This window comes from Arctopsyche grandis, chromosome 11, assembly GCF_051622035.1.
Source record: "Arctopsyche grandis isolate Sample6627 chromosome 11, ASM5162203v2, whole genome shotgun sequence".
Classification (NCBI taxonomy): domain Eukaryota; kingdom Metazoa; phylum Arthropoda; class Insecta; order Trichoptera; family Hydropsychidae; genus Arctopsyche; species Arctopsyche grandis.
Genome location: NC_135365.1, coordinates 7,684,437 through 7,697,171, shown reverse-complemented (window position 1 = coordinate 7,697,171; position 12,735 = coordinate 7,684,437). Strand labels below are relative to the sequence as shown.

The following is a 12,735-nucleotide window of genomic DNA, read 5'->3' as shown; positions in this document are numbered from 1 at the left end:
AAATATCACCAAAAACACTCAAAGGGATGAAATTTACAAAAGGACGCTATGGTACAGATTTGGCCTACTGGAGTACGTTTGACGGTTTTTTCTTCATGTGCAAAACTATCAAAAAAAAAAATACATGCCACGGACCTCTCTGTATGTCTTCACCTTTAATCCACCAGTGAAAGTGATTTTTTTTAATTCAATTTTATAGGTAACAAAAAAAGCATTAAGCTACATATTTAGCGTCTACACAATTATTTAAAAAGTTTATTCTGATAGTTAACTAGCTAGGGTAGCTGACGGTAATAAACGAATGATAATGATACTAAATAAAATATATACAAAAACAATATTTGGTGTCATTGAAGCCACAGTGAAACAATCGGGTGATTAAATATACGACTGATTTAAGGTCTGTTCATACCTAGTCAGCACGTACCGACTTCAGCAGGTATCCGGCCGTACGAAAAGTATTCTTTGGTACATTTTGTATGGGTATATTCATACCAACCGTCACGTTTACGCCACGGCAAGCTTACAGCAGTACCCGATATTTCCTGTTCATACTTTACAGCAACATCCGTCAACGTATCGTATCCGTTTTTTTGGCCATCGTAGAAATATATACGCGAATTACGTGCCATGAGTCTGCCGCTTTGCTGTTTTGGACCAATTATCGATAGTGACAGTTGACAGCTGTTCAATCTTTCGACATGGTTTTGGCGCAAATATTTAAAAAATATTTTAAAAAAATTTAAATTTTTTACGGAAATATTTAAAAAAAATTTGTCCATCATCCACAAGCTCCTTATACAGTGTCCAAAACACTCCATCGGTTTTTCTATTTTTTAACATGGGATGCACATCAAAACGCCTCCGTGCTTTTTTATTGGCTTCTTGAACTTCTTCTTTTAACAAAAACGCGATTATACATAATTTTTCGATCGATAAACGCCGAAACATTTTTGCTGACGCGTAGCTACGAATACACGTGTATGCATTCATATTGCAAGTACTCAACAATACGACGTAAGCAATATTGCGCCGTATCGTCATGGCCTACAATGTATAAGTAAGCCGATTTTGCCTTGCACTCGGCCAAAGTGCTGTAAGCATGACGTGACCGCGACATGTAGGTAGATATGAATACAAATGTAATAAAATGACATATTTGAAACGGAGTCGTGCAGTGCTGAAGCCGTGCAGTGCTGTTAAGTATGAACAGACCTTTATTCGAAAAACGGGAAGGAAGTAATGAGCAGAGGTAGGATAGTCACAGTGCTATCCATTGTTCGGCAAACCTTTAACAATGCATTTACCACCTTTGAGCAATACACGGCCCCCTCAGGCTCCAGTGACTAGTAATGATAAATCTATCAATATGTTTGAACATGTATCAACACCCAGAATGGCAGTCTAGGTCCAAACATGTCGCAGTATCCACACAGTGGAAATTCATTTTTCAAAATAAAATTAAAATTGTAGGGGTATATAAATATGTTGATCAGAGCAGAAAAGAATGTAAGCCGTATTGATGAAATAAATGAATAAATATGAAGAAATACATTTAAATTGAAATGAGATGATTCACATTTTTATTCAGTTGTTTTTTTTATTATTATAAATTTATCAAACAAATAACATTCGAAATTGAAGTTAAAGTCAAATTAGTAAAAAAAATAGTGGTCGCAGCATTGTACGTTTAGGCCATCTGCCGGCGCGTCTTGTGTTAGTATACGTGTGTCTGCGCACCGGGTGGTTTTGGTAGCTTCGGTTCTAGTGTCTGTGTGGCCGCTTGCTTCCGGGCTTCGCCCCCGGCGCCTCCGCCCCCGCCGCCGCCCCGCCATGGGAGTCCCCGCGTTCTTCCGCTGGCTCAGCCGCAAATACCCCAGCGTCATCGCAGAATGCATCGAGCAAATGGTATGTCCTCGACACCCGTAACCTCACATTTTGTTTTTTTTTTTATATTTCAATACCATATAATACAATCATTCTTCAAACGCCTTTCGTTTGTTTTCAATTCGAATCAAACGCAATATTTAAACACACCGTTTAAATCGTCACATACGCATCACATTTCATTTTATATTACTTCTTTTAATTTGACGTTTTACATATGGAATGTGTAGTAAGAGAATGCCTTCCATCTATTCGTATACTATTTTGAACGTCTTGTATACTCTGTGAGTGTTGTGTAATAATAATGTCGTAAAATATGTTTCAGCCTACAGATGTTGACGGTGTATCGATTCCGATTGACTCGTCTCAGCCGAATCCCAACGGAATCGAGTTTGATAATTTATATCTAGATATGAACGGTATAATCCATCCTTGCACCCATCCTGAGGACAAGCCCGGTAATCATAACGTTTATAAATACCTAAATCATTGACATAATCTGAACCGAAATAACCTAAAAATGTTCAATTGCAGCCCCAAAAAATGAAGACGAGATGATGGTCGCTATCTTTGAATGCGTCGACCGTCTCTTCAAAATCGTTCGACCCAGGAAAGTCTTGTATATGGCCATCGACGGTGTTGTACGTTGTCAATTCGAATGTGTTTTAATAATATGTTAATTTTGCTATATAGTGGTTGAATTTTAATGTGTTTTTTAGGCACCTGCTGCGAAAATGAACCAACAACGATCTCGTAGATTCAGAGCTTCTAAAGAAACTCAAGAAAAGATTATCGAAATCGCCAGAATACGTGAAGAGCTTGCGGCTAAAGGCGCCGAGTTGCCGCCTGCAAAACCGAAAGAGAATCATTTTGATTTGAATTGCATCACGCCCGGTACCGAATTCATGGATAGGCTTAGTCGTTGCCTTCACTATTACGTTCATGACAGGTTATTTGATTTTTTTAAATATATTTTTCCTTTATATCTATGTACATATGTAATGAAACGAACTCACAATTGATCACTGATCATGCTTTCATGATTTAGAAAAAATGTGTGTCTGTTATTATTGTTGCGTAGGGGTGGGTTGACAATCCAAGTAAAAGGCCAAAGTCATTTCACAGCATTTATTGGTGATTAACCCTTTGCCCGTGGCAATCGAGTTTTCGACCTTAAATACAGATTTTAACACACAGGATACCGTGCGCACAAATTTGTGCGTTTGAAAAACTTCCTTTGGCTACCGTGTGCACAAATTTGTGCGTTGCGTCACTCCTACTTCATATAAAGAAAAAACACGTTGAACCTTGTATTTCTTGTAATTTATTCATATCGGGGCTTAGTAAAATATGTCGTTGGTGATATTTAACTAAAATAATTTAAAAAAAGTCGATATTGAAAAATCCAGAAGGTTAGAAACTGGACTATAGCAAATGTAACAAATATTTCTTTAAATTTACAAAATATTTCTTTGGTTATGCCGAAGATGTCTCAAATTTAATTTTATTTAACTAAAGCGTATAGGAGGTTTGTAAAAATAATAGAACAGATCGTCATCGACCTTCTCAGAGGTTCGAAACCAGCGAAAATTTCATTAGTGTATGAATTTCATATTGTGTTTAAATAACGTGTGTGTGTGTAAATAATAAAAATATGTAATACTATCAAAAACCATTAAGTGAGTTTATCGATAATATATTATAATATAAAGGAAACTTTTAAATAAATATTGTGTAAATATCTACCAATCAATCAAATGTGAATATCTACATAAGGGGTGCAGTTTGCTGGGTGAATGCTTTTTTTGTGTTTTTAGTTGAATAAATATGTTTGATTTTTTTTATATTCATGTTCTGAAGAAAATATCACCATTGTTTACTATGTGCCCTTTTATATTTCTTCGGTAATGTATTGCCTACACTTGACTCCTGGTTACTAACCACTGCACTAGGTAATGAACACATTTTGGGGGGACCTTTTTTTCTCACATCTGTTTTATGGTCCTCTTAGATTTTGCCGATGTCCTAAAATTCTCTCACTGATATTGTTATTTATGACGAAAGAGGATTAACCTTGTTCGATGTTGGCAATTCCAAAGCGCATATGGAATTGCATCTGACTGCATTGTATTTATAGGTTTCAAATAACGACATTTGTTGTTTTTGTTACACAAAGGTTCACTGCTGCTAGATTTTTTTTGTTTATTTATAAAATATGTATATTTGCCATATTTATACACATTTTAATTATTTATTTTATTAGTACGCGACTCACAGTTTGACTTTTACTGATTTTACAATTACGAAATTTTAAGATAGTCCATACGAAACTGCATTTCAAATTTCACTTTTATACGTTTACTGGTAAAAGAGATATGACATTTTAAACAGTTACAGTTTTATGCAGAGATTAGCGCAAATTCTCCCCGCCGCACGCCTGTTTCTTTAGCAATAGCCCGTGGTATCCTATGTGTTAATATTTACTCAAGTAACCAGATATGTTAAATAACACAAAGTATTATTTTAACACTTTCAATGCTGAGCTAGAATCTGTGCTATGCTGATATTTTATGAAATAGCTCTGTCTCACAAATGTTTTGACAGTGTGGAGGTCTAGACATTTCTTGGAAGGCGCGTCTACCTGAATTTTGCATAAAGCACGCTATACAGTACCTATATTTATTCATTATTTTCGCTAGTATCATCTTCTTCATTATTATTAAAATGCAAAGCCCTCTGAATCAAAAAAAATATCACTAGACATAAATTGGGAGAATGTGGTGAGATTGAATAAATAATGTTTTTTCCAATAATCACTCAATCGTATGGTCCCCATGTGCAGCAAAAGTCCTAGCCAAATTTTAAGTTCGTCGACTGTCATATCTTTCCAGCGTGCTATACGGCTATGCTCACAATTCGATCTAGTTAATATTTCTACTGCATATAAATTGCTTTGTTCAATCACGAGATTATAAAATTCCTGATCTAATAATAAATTTAAAAAATCTATCGGTTCGTTTCCCTGAATAGCAACTTTAATCCCTGGCCTCCCCGTAAAAGGAATCTCCTGACGCTGCATTGCTGTATTCGACCATGTTCTTGTAGATACGTAAGTCAAGTAGATACGTAATACATCAAGTAGATACGTAAGTCAAGTTGTGAAGTCTCAAACGACAGTTGAACTAAGACTGAATGTACTTTTCATATGATATCCCGTAAAAAAGGAACTTGTGGTTTTTCCCTTATTTAGTTCCCTTAAAAGATAGCGTAAAAGTCCACAATTGCTAAAAGGTATTACATGATGCTTTCCAGGAATCGACTCGCCATTATCGTGTAAGCAGGTAAATCGAAAAAAAATTGTCATTTTTACATATAAAGTGATAGCATCATATTTGGATCACCCATTAGACATTTTAGTATATTCACTTACATTTACTAATAGTAATATTTACTAAGCTTTTTGTATAAAAATATAATCACCAAAACGTCTATATTTTTTGAATAAGTTAAAAAATAAACAGTAAATAACATTATATAAAATTTAAAATAGAGAGTGTATAGAGACCTTTAAGCGAAAAAATTGAATGCTTCTCGCGTTACTACAGCAAGTGCGTATTTTTTTTTATTTTTTTTTGAACCTTTCTGTTGGAAAGGGACAAAGCGCGCTCAGTGAGTTGGCTACGGAAATTTTGTGAACAGTGTTAGTCCTATTATCGATCCAACATAAATTTTTAAGTTGACTGGAAGTGGTACCTCCCCTTATAGGTATACTCTTTTTTTTCAATTATCTCCTTAATCGGCCAACAGATTAGACTGAAAACCTTTTTACATCTATGTAATATAAATGATAAATTTCATATATTACTATTTTTTTTGGTGTATTGGATTGAAATTTCATATCTTAAAGTTTATGCTCAATACCAATATATGAAATTTCATGAAGATATGTACGTCAACCGGAAGTGGCAGTTTACTTTTGTTCGATTTTTCTTCCACTATTTTTTTACCCTTTAAATATGTGCTCTTCACGTAAAAATTACAGTATAATCCTTGTATCAATGTCAAGTAAATAAAAAAAAATTTTGGTTAGAATTTGTTAATTGGAAGTACTACTTTTTTTAAACCTTTTTTTTTCATCATTTTATTTTGTCCTTCTAAATTATTGTTATCTTCTTGATATTTTATAATATTTATAGTAATATTAAGTAATAAAAAATTTCTGAACAAAATCCGACAACCGAAAATAAAACTTTTGTTTTGTGTGAGATTCCCTACATTATTGCTCAAACTTGTATCGAACATTTTCGATACAAGTTTGAGCACTAATGTAGGGAATGTGTAATGTGTTTGTGTGCGTCATTATCGAATTTTGTTTTTATACTTATATCCCTCAAATACATAGATATAAAGTCATGGTTTGGTCACATCCTAATTTTTTTAATGTACATATTTTGTAGTATAATATAATATATTGTTTTAATTCTAGGCTAAATAACGATCCGGGTTGGGCTGGTATCAAAGTAATTTTGTCCGATGCCAAAGTTCCGGGTGAGGGTGAACATAAAATAATGGATTATATTCGTAAGCAGAGAGCGCAACCAGATCACGATCCGAATACGCAACATGTCTTGTGTGGAGCTGATGCCGATCTTATTATGCTCGGGCTTGCCACACACGAACCGAATTTTACAATCATCAGGGAGGAGTTCAAACCAAATAAACCGAGGCCATGTGATATTTGTGGTCAAGTTGGTGAGTGCTCGAGATCAGTCTGCTTTTTTTTATTTTACATTTGAGCTTGTTACTAATATTAAATTGTTTATTTAGGTCATGAAATGAAAGAGTGTGCTGGCATCGTAATGGAAGATGCTTCAGTCACATCGGCTATGGAAATTGCGTCACATGATCAGTACATTTTTGTCAGATTAAATGTTCTCAGAGAGTACTTGGAGAAGGAATTGCAATTGCCTAATTTGCCATTTGAATATAGTTTTGAGCGCGCGTTGGACGATTGGGTGTTCATGTGCTTCTTTGTCGGCAACGACTTTTTACCACATTTACCCAGTTTGGAAATTCGAGAAGGCGCTATTAACCGCCTAGTCAATTTGTACAAGAAGACAATATACAAAACTAGAGTATGTATTTGATTGGTCTGATTCTATTTTATGTAGTTTTGTTTGGGTTTATGTAAATTTTGTTTTGTTTTTATAGGGATGGTTGACAGACTCGGGTGATGTGAATCTCGATAGCGTTCAAATGATCATGTCCGATCTTGGCAAAGCTGAAGACGAGATCTTTAAAAAGCGCCAACAGACAGAGTTGATGTTCAAAGCCAGAGATAAAGCAAGGAAAAAGAGAGAAATGCAACAGCGGCCTAATTTTAACGCTTTAGAAGACACTCAGTTTGCACCCACGGTAATAATTTAAGAGCTATCCTTCTTTAGAGTAGAAAGTAGAAACTATTCAATATTTTTATAAATGATATTATAAATATATTTAATGATGTTAAAGTGCTCTTATTTGCAGACGATTTAAAAATATTTAAATGTTTAAAAGACACTAACGATTGTTCTACTTTACAAACTAATTTAAACTCATTAAACGATTGGTGTTCTTTTAATAAATTATATTTAAACATTGAGAAGTGTTCTGTTGTCAGGTTCAGTAGGTCAAATAACAAAATTATTTATAATTATCATATAAATAATGAATAATTACCATCATCATCGCTAATTACAGATCTAGGAGTTATTTTTGACGACAAATTAACTTTTAATTCTCATATAAATTTTATCACAAAAAATGCTATCAAAACACTTGGTTTCTTAATAAGAAATAGTACTCACTTAAAAAATGTAAATACGATTAAAATTTTATACACACTCTGGTTAGAAACCAATTAGAGTACAATTCTACCATTTGGTCTCCTTATTTAATGAAACAAATTAACATAATAGTCAGTGCAAATAAAGTTCATTAGATTCATCAAATTTAAATTTTTTAAAAGTCATAATCATCATGTCAGTAATGTTATTATTTACAGGAAACTTAATTTGCTAAAATTATATGACAGAAGGAAAATTAACGATATTTCAGTTCTGTGTGGTCTTCTTAATGGCACTATTAAATGCTCTGACTTGGTGAGTTTAGTGTGCTTCCATGTGCCGGGTAGATCAATTAGATGTAACCATCTTTTTGATATGCCCAGGTTTACCACTAATTACTCATTGAACTCAGCTATGTTGAGACTGCACAGAGTTGGAAACGAATTGTCCATGGTCGATTTATTCATTGTTAGTAAATATAACATGAAATCTATTCTATTTAAATATTTTTTTAATATAATGTAATTTATTTTGTAGTATATGAATGTATGTGTATTTTTCTTTTATATTTCATTTTAATTTATTTATTTATTGTTTTTTCTTTCTCTATTTCCAACATGTAAAATGGTCAATTTTTTCTTGACCGTAAAAATAAAATAAATAAATAAATATATTGAGTCCTGTTATTATCGTATGGTAATTTAGGACAGTAGAAAGAATACTTTTAATGAATGTCGTATGATGTTGTCATTTTATTTGACATTTTTGTGTTGCGATGTTTAGGCAATTGGAAGTGGACCCAATCCTGTGAAAGATGCTAGAAAGGAAGCTTTCAAGACGCGTCTAGCTGGTATGCAATCTGACATGCCGTCAAATCGCGACGGTCAGAGATCGTTCAATAAGCCAGTGAGTGAATAATTTTACGATAGGTTAATTCGAACCGAGCTGTGTATTTAACGTAGGATATTTTCCAGTCGGACTCTGAAGACAACTCCAATCGACGGGGAATGAAACGAAAGTTTGACGACTCTCACAATAAGTCAAATTCAGATGCCGTTTCTGACGAGGAGGACGATCAAGCTCACGACGAAGTACGTCTCTGGGAGGACGGATTCAAGGACAGATACTACGAAAGTAAATTTGACGTAGCAGCCGAGAATGTAGAATTCAGGTATGTATAATTGAATCCAAATAATGTAATTTCATCGTCTGAATCTTATTTCGAGTATTGTTTTATTTTATTTGCAGATACAATGTCGCTTTGCAATATGTTCGCGGCTTATGTTGGGTGCTTAGGTACTACTATCAAGGCTGTGCTTCGTGGAAATGGTACTTTCCTTATCATTATGCACCGTTCGCTTCAGACTTTGTCAACATTGGCGGACTTTCGACGAAGTTTGATAAAGGAACTAAGCCGGTAAAATGCGTTTGATTGCTAATTGATATTTCAAAACTCTTTCCAGTCTTATAATTTATTTTTATTTTACATAAATGTAGCTTAATAGTGTGAAGCTGTTTGAATAGAGCTTCACACGAGTCAACAAAGAATAAATATTCATATCATTTAATTTTAGACATGTAGCGTCACTGTCTTGTTCTCACTCTTTGAACTGCAGAGCGTTCGGAAATGTGCTAGTTGGCTTAACGCCCTTGTTTAATATTGAATTGAAATGTAATTTGAATTATACAGATTCGTCCGCTTGAGCAATTGATGAGCGTATTTCCAGCAGCGAGTGGAAAATTGGTGCCAAAATCGTGGGCGACTCTCATGAGTGATCCAGTAAGCTTCTATTCAATATTTTAACACATATCAATTTTTCTTTTATTTTTCATTGATGAGTTCTATTATTTTTTTTTGTAGGAATCTACAATCATTGATTTTTATCCGGAAGATTTCAAAATTGATTTAAACGGCAAAAAATTCGCATGGCAAGGTGTTGCACTATTACCTTTTGTGGAAGACAAAAGATTATTCAAAGCTTTAACGTCATACTATGACAATTTATCACCAGCTGAAAGTATGAATTCTCCCTCTATGATATGCTATTTATTAATTTTATCATATTGTTGAAAACATTACATGTATATTTATATGATTTTTTTAGAAATGCGAAACTCACATGGAAATGATAGATTATACATAGGTATGAAGAATCCATCGTATGCTTTTATCAAAAACTTATATCTTGAAGTGTCTAAGAACAGCGAAGAAACAGATAATGAAGTTCCGTACGCTTGTCAAGGAATTAGAGGCACAATTATGGTCGCCGACGATTGTGTCACCGAAGGAGGGTAAGATTTAGATGTTTTATTTTGCATTTTTTTGAAGATGTTTGAATGTTCCGGAATATATATATATTATTTTTATAATGTTACAGTCAACTGAATTCACCGATACCTGGTTTGAAGCATGTGCAAGATAATTCGGTGATATGCGCTCGTTACAAGGATCCTGTATATCTGGAAGACTTTATTTTCCCGGCTATCAGATTGAAGGGAGCGATCACACCAGCGATCGTTTTGAAACCTGGTGATCTGTCGCACGAGGAAGATAGGAATTGGAAACCTAGAATTGGTTCGTTTAAAATTAATTCAATAATAAAACATACTTTGATGTCTACTTTTATTCTAATTTTTTTTTTTCACATCAGGTATGTCTCAGATGAACAATCGAGCGTCGTTGGGCAACGCTGGTCACCGAATGCTAGGTCACCAACTTCCCCATGACAGAATGTACGGCAACGTTCAACCACCTTCAAGTAAGTAACCTTGACTGATACATCTCGCCATCTCTATTATATTTATATATGTAGCCCATTCATTGCATATGTGTCCGACATTGCTCGTTTTTATGTCGGACATACATAAATGCTTAAAACACGTCGGAATATTTTGTCTGAAAGTAACATGTTTACTAGGGCTGTGGAATCAGTTCAATTTACCGACTCCGCCTCCGACTTTATTTTATGATTCGACTCTGACTTTAATCCCAACTTCGACGGTTATTATAGTAGTAATAAAAATAATAGCGATTTTCAAAATATAAAAAATTAAATGAATGAAAAAAGTCATTAAAAATTGACATGTAACCCAATTTATTGAATTATTGGTAATTAAATAGGTATAAATAAAAAGTAAGTACATTCTTGGTTTATGTGTATGAATTTCATACACTAAAATCAATTCAACAAAAAAATGAGAATAAAAAGTAAAAATGTGTAAGACTGAGGAAACAATCAGTTTTGGCCTGAACACATCGAATACATATGTATGTATGTGCAATTCATAAATTCATGATGTTTATAAAGTAACTATTAAATTTCAATTTATTATTGGATTTACTTCGATTAAAGTGGAGAGTAGTTGACGCACATCTTAATACTATTAATTAAAAATAATAATGATGAGTCAGAGTTGGTTGATTTTTTACGACTCTGACTCTTCGCTAGAAATGCTCCAACCCTATGACTCCGACTCCACAGCCCTGATATTTGCAAATCAATGTTTTTCGATGTGCCTTACTATCATTATACTGGCTGATGATGGTATAATGTGATATCAACTATGTTGTGATAGAAGCATTTAAAAGCACTTAAGGCAACTACTTTTTCAGAATCTTACACTTTAGACGCTGACACTTCTTGACACATTGACGACATTTATTCCATATGTAGCATGTTAATATGTTTCTGGTGTTTTTTTGTATAAATAGACAGCTTTAGTAATTAGCTCCTTCCTTGGAAGTTCAATATGGCGAGTGTATAGTTTGGCTAGAAAATTGGTCAGTCTATATTTACATACAACATACGTATATCTATCTAATATATAATTTGGAAAGAGACTTTGTATGTATGTATGTATCCTTCGTCGTCGTCCGTAGATCGGTGACGTCATCGAACACGTGATTCGATTTTTTTTTTCGACCCATAGGCGCCGATTTGTTTTTTTCGATTCAATGGATTCACCCCCGCGGGGGCGCAAGGCGAGTAGTTTCATGGGGCGCCACAAGGGGCGCAGCCCCGAGGGGCCCCGAAGGGGCCGCAGCCTTATGGGGCCACGAAGGGGGCACAGCCTTATCGGGCGCAGCCTTATGGGGCGCGGCCATATGGGGCGCCGCCTTATGGAGCTCAGGCGCATGGGGCCCCGAAGGGGGTGCAGGGGGGCGCAGCCTTATGGGGCGAACCCCTAAACGGCAACTGATCATGGGGGCGAAGCCCTAGACGGCATTTAATCATGGAAGCGCGGAGGGGCGAAGCCCTAAAAGGCATTAACTAAGGGGGGCGAAGCCCTAGACGGCAATTTATCATGGGAGCGCGGAGGGGCGAAGCCCTAAAAGACATTAACTAAGGGGGGCGTAGCCCTAGACGGCAATTAATCATAGGGACGCTGAGGGGCGAAGCCCTAAAAGGTAACTGATCATGGGGGCGAAGCCCTAGACGGCATTTAATCACGGGAGCGCGGAGGGGCAAAGCCCTAAAAGGCATCAGCTAAGGGGGGCGAAGCCCTAAACGGCAATTGCTCATGGGGGCGCCGAGGGCGAAGCCCTAGAAGGCAAAAAAAATTTTTTTTGATGTTTTTTAATTTTTTTTTTTAATTTTTTTTTTTTAATTAAATGTTTACTATTAGCTTAGTCATGTTTAAGCGGTTTATATTATAAATACTGAGCGAAGCCGGGTAATACAGCTAGTATTCTATATACTGGTAGAGTGCTCAATCTCGTTGTCAATCAAACATCAATCATTTTTGTCGAAATGAATTGTTGTCGACGTGTTATGAATTCTATTGTAGACGTTATTAGGGTAATATTCCCTCGTCGGAGAAGGGGTTTCCGCCCCCTTCACCCCCCGACACCAATTACGGGGGCCTCCGGGGCGGGTGCACGCTCCTCCATTGTCCTCAGTATTTGCGACACGCGCTTGCATTATTTTATGCGCGCCCACATTTGTTTTACAATTGAAACCGTCATTACTGACGGGAAGCACGCGGCCTAGAAATGCTCATAAATATTTATTAATTGCTATAT

General features: G+C 35.4%; 2 protein-coding genes across 3 annotated transcripts in view; both read left to right on the top strand.

Moving 5' to 3' along the window:
• The window catches only part of LOC143919373 (microsomal glutathione S-transferase 1-like), a 241,515-nt gene that overhangs the window by 160,381 nt on the left and 68,399 nt on the right, over positions 1 to 12,735 (top strand). The window lies entirely within an intron of this gene.
• The window catches only part of Rat1 (5'-3' exoribonuclease 2 Rat1), a 29,164-nt gene continuing 18,111 nt past the window's right edge, over positions 1,683 to 12,735 (top strand). The window contains exons 1-15 of one of the 2 annotated variants that reach the window (XM_077441628.1): positions 1,683 to 1,908; positions 2,213 to 2,345; positions 2,422 to 2,528; positions 2,607 to 2,836; positions 6,374 to 6,639; positions 6,715 to 7,022; positions 7,099 to 7,302; positions 8,496 to 8,618; positions 8,687 to 8,883; positions 8,961 to 9,129; positions 9,403 to 9,492; positions 9,574 to 9,730; positions 9,818 to 10,004; positions 10,091 to 10,287; positions 10,364 to 10,471. In XM_077441628.1, coding sequence (XP_077297754.1) covers positions 1,834 to 1,908; positions 2,213 to 2,345; positions 2,422 to 2,528; positions 2,607 to 2,836; positions 6,374 to 6,639; positions 6,715 to 7,022; positions 7,099 to 7,302; positions 8,496 to 8,618; positions 8,687 to 8,883; positions 8,961 to 9,129; positions 9,403 to 9,492; positions 9,574 to 9,730; positions 9,818 to 10,004; positions 10,091 to 10,287; positions 10,364 to 10,471 — 2,551 coding nt within the window. In that variant the 5' untranslated portion in view covers positions 1,683 to 1,833. The remainder of the gene's footprint in view (positions 1,909 to 2,212; positions 2,346 to 2,421; positions 2,529 to 2,606; positions 2,837 to 6,373; positions 6,640 to 6,714; positions 7,023 to 7,098; positions 7,303 to 8,495; positions 8,619 to 8,686; positions 8,884 to 8,960; positions 9,130 to 9,402; positions 9,493 to 9,573; positions 9,731 to 9,817; positions 10,005 to 10,090; positions 10,288 to 10,363; positions 10,472 to 12,735) is intronic. The other variant, XM_077441629.1, reaches the window with a different exon arrangement.